At 45.5% G+C, this 2365-nt stretch overlaps 1 protein-coding gene across 1 annotated transcript; it reads left to right on the plus strand.

Moving 5' to 3' along the window:
- Positions 1-203: 203 nt before the first annotated feature.
- On the plus strand, positions 204-1551 carry LOC147622837 (pentatricopeptide repeat-containing protein At3g24000, mitochondrial-like). The gene is made up of 3 exons (XM_086822618.1): positions 204-398; positions 629-956; positions 1064-1551. The coding sequence occupies exons 1-3, from the start codon at positions 204-206 to the stop codon at positions 1549-1551; spliced, it is 1011 nt and encodes a 336-aa protein (XP_086678744.1).
- Positions 1552-2365: the final 814 nt, after the last annotated feature.

The following is a 2365-nucleotide window of genomic DNA, read 5'->3' on the forward strand; positions in this document are numbered from 1 at the left end:
AGCTCTACTCGTTGTTCAGGAAAGCCATATATGATGGCATTATATGTACACATGGAATGCTCATTTGTAATACATGAATAAACTATGTGCCAGTTAAAGGCTGCAACCAGTTAGAGTCTTTGAAAAGAAGCTCATGGTGATTTGAAGCAGTACAGGGCATCGGTGGAAGGGGAAGGCAGGCTAGGCTTCATATGTGATGCAGGATGGCAAAGCATGATAACCCACAGCAATTTGTTGAAGGATTGAAAAAGCTTTGTAATCAGGGTAGCCTTCATGAAGCCATACGGACTGTGGACAACCTGACAGTGGACGGGCACAGCTCTCATGTTTCTACCACTATGTTTTACTATCTCTTACAAGGGTGCATTGACAAAAGGGACCTGGATACTGGCAGAACAGTGCATTCTCTTATAAGGAGAAGAAGATATGAGCTCAACACTTTCTTGGGAAGCCACTTGATTAGAATCTCATTAGAATGTATGCGTTGTGTGGTAGTTTACCGGAAGCAAATGATGTGTTCTCTAAGCTTTCGAATCCGAATGTCTTAGCATGAACTGCTGTGATTCTAGCACATGCAAAGCTTGGATATGGTGGAAATGTGATTCATTTGTTCAGCAAATTGCAACAGACAAGTGTAATTCCAGGGAATTACATGTATGTTGCTGTTTTAAAAGCATGTTCAAGTATGGAAACTCTTCATGAGGGTAAGCTGGTCCATGGACACTTACTTGAGAGTGGTCATGACTCAAACATTACTGTTTTCAATACCCTTATTAGCATGTATGCCATATGTCGTAGCCTGTATGATGCATATAAAGTGTTTAAGAGATTGCCCATTTCAAGTGCGGTGACATGGAATGCAATAATTGGAGGTTACGCTCAGCATGGGCATGGTCACCAGGCTCTCCTTCTCTTTCAGGAAATGCAACAACATGGCATGAAGCCAACGCAATTACGTTCGTGTGTGTTTTGAAAGCATGTTCCTATATGGCAAGTTTAGGGCAGGGCAAGCTTACTCATGCCTATGTAGCTGAGAGTGGGTTTGAAACTGATGTATTTGTAGGGAGTATCCTTATTGGCATGTATGCCAGATGTGGAAGGCCTGGAGATGTACAGAGTGTGTTTGAAAAGCTACCAAAACATGACCAGGTGACATGGAGTGCAATGGTTACAGGGTATGTTCAGCATGGGCGGGGTGAGGAGGCTCTCCACCTTTTTGAGCAAATGCTGTGGGAAGGGATGGAGCCAAAGGATACCATTTTTGTTAGTGCTTTGAAAGCTTGCGCCAGTACATCAGCTGATCATAGGGGTAATTTCATTCATGGATATGTTGTCGAAAGTGGTTATGATTTGGATGCATGCGTCAGTAGTATGCTAATTGATATGCTTGCAAAACTTGGGTCTCTTGAGGAAGCTCAAAGAGTGTTTGACAGTTTAGGACAAGAAGGTGTGGTGCCATGGACTACTATGATTGTAGGATATTCTCAACATGGACATGGACAAGCAGGACTTTTTGAACAAAATGCAACAGGAGAGGCAAATGCCCAATAATGTTACTCTTATCAGTGCCTTGAATGCATGTTCAAGTATAGCTGCCCTTTCCCAAGGCAAGCTAGTCCATGCTCGCTTGATGGCTAGTGGCTTTGAGTTAGATGTAGTGGTTGGGATTGCCCTTATCAATATGTATACGAAATGTGGGAGTCTGGAGAGTGCAGCCAGGGTGTTCAAAACTTGGCATATCAAAGATAAGAGATATGGACTACCCTCAGCGTAAGGCACCAGCCTCTAAGACAACAGGGAAGGTTAATGTCAATGGGGGTTCAACCCCATTATCACTAGAAGGTTTGAACGAGGATGATGTTGGCTTAACCATGCAAGATGGGCAATACTACGATGCAATGCTATCTTTTGCAGATATTCTCGACACGCATGGGGAATCTAGAAACACAGTTGTGGACTGCTCTGAGAACAATCAAACTGTATCTTATGAAAGTAAAAGCTGTGAGAATTTCAACTAGGGGGATGCCAAACCAACACTTGTGCAAGTTGCATTAGCTGGCAAAGAGAATGGAGATGGAGTTTTAACAACCCTTGAAAATAGGCTTCTTATGAGCAGGATGATCAATACAGGAAATTCAACCAGTCAGGAAAGCCTTGATGAGAATGTGGGTTCAGAGGATGAAAAAGCTGAAGATAACGTGCCCGAACACCCCCCGGCCAGCCCCCCGGAGCCGTGCCCAAACACCCTCCCCGGCCGTTCCCCCACGTGCCCGAACACCCCCCGGTCGGCCCCTCGGAGCCGTGCCCTCACGCCCCCCGGCCCCCGCGGTGCCGTGACCGAACACCCTCCCTCGGCCCCCGCGGT

The sequence above is a fragment of the Cibotium barometz genome, chromosome 28, assembly GCF_041138505.1.
Source record: "Cibotium barometz isolate CiBa-2024 chromosome 28, ASM4113850v1, whole genome shotgun sequence".
NCBI lineage: Eukaryota > Viridiplantae > Streptophyta > Polypodiopsida > Cyatheales > Cibotiaceae > Cibotium > Cibotium barometz.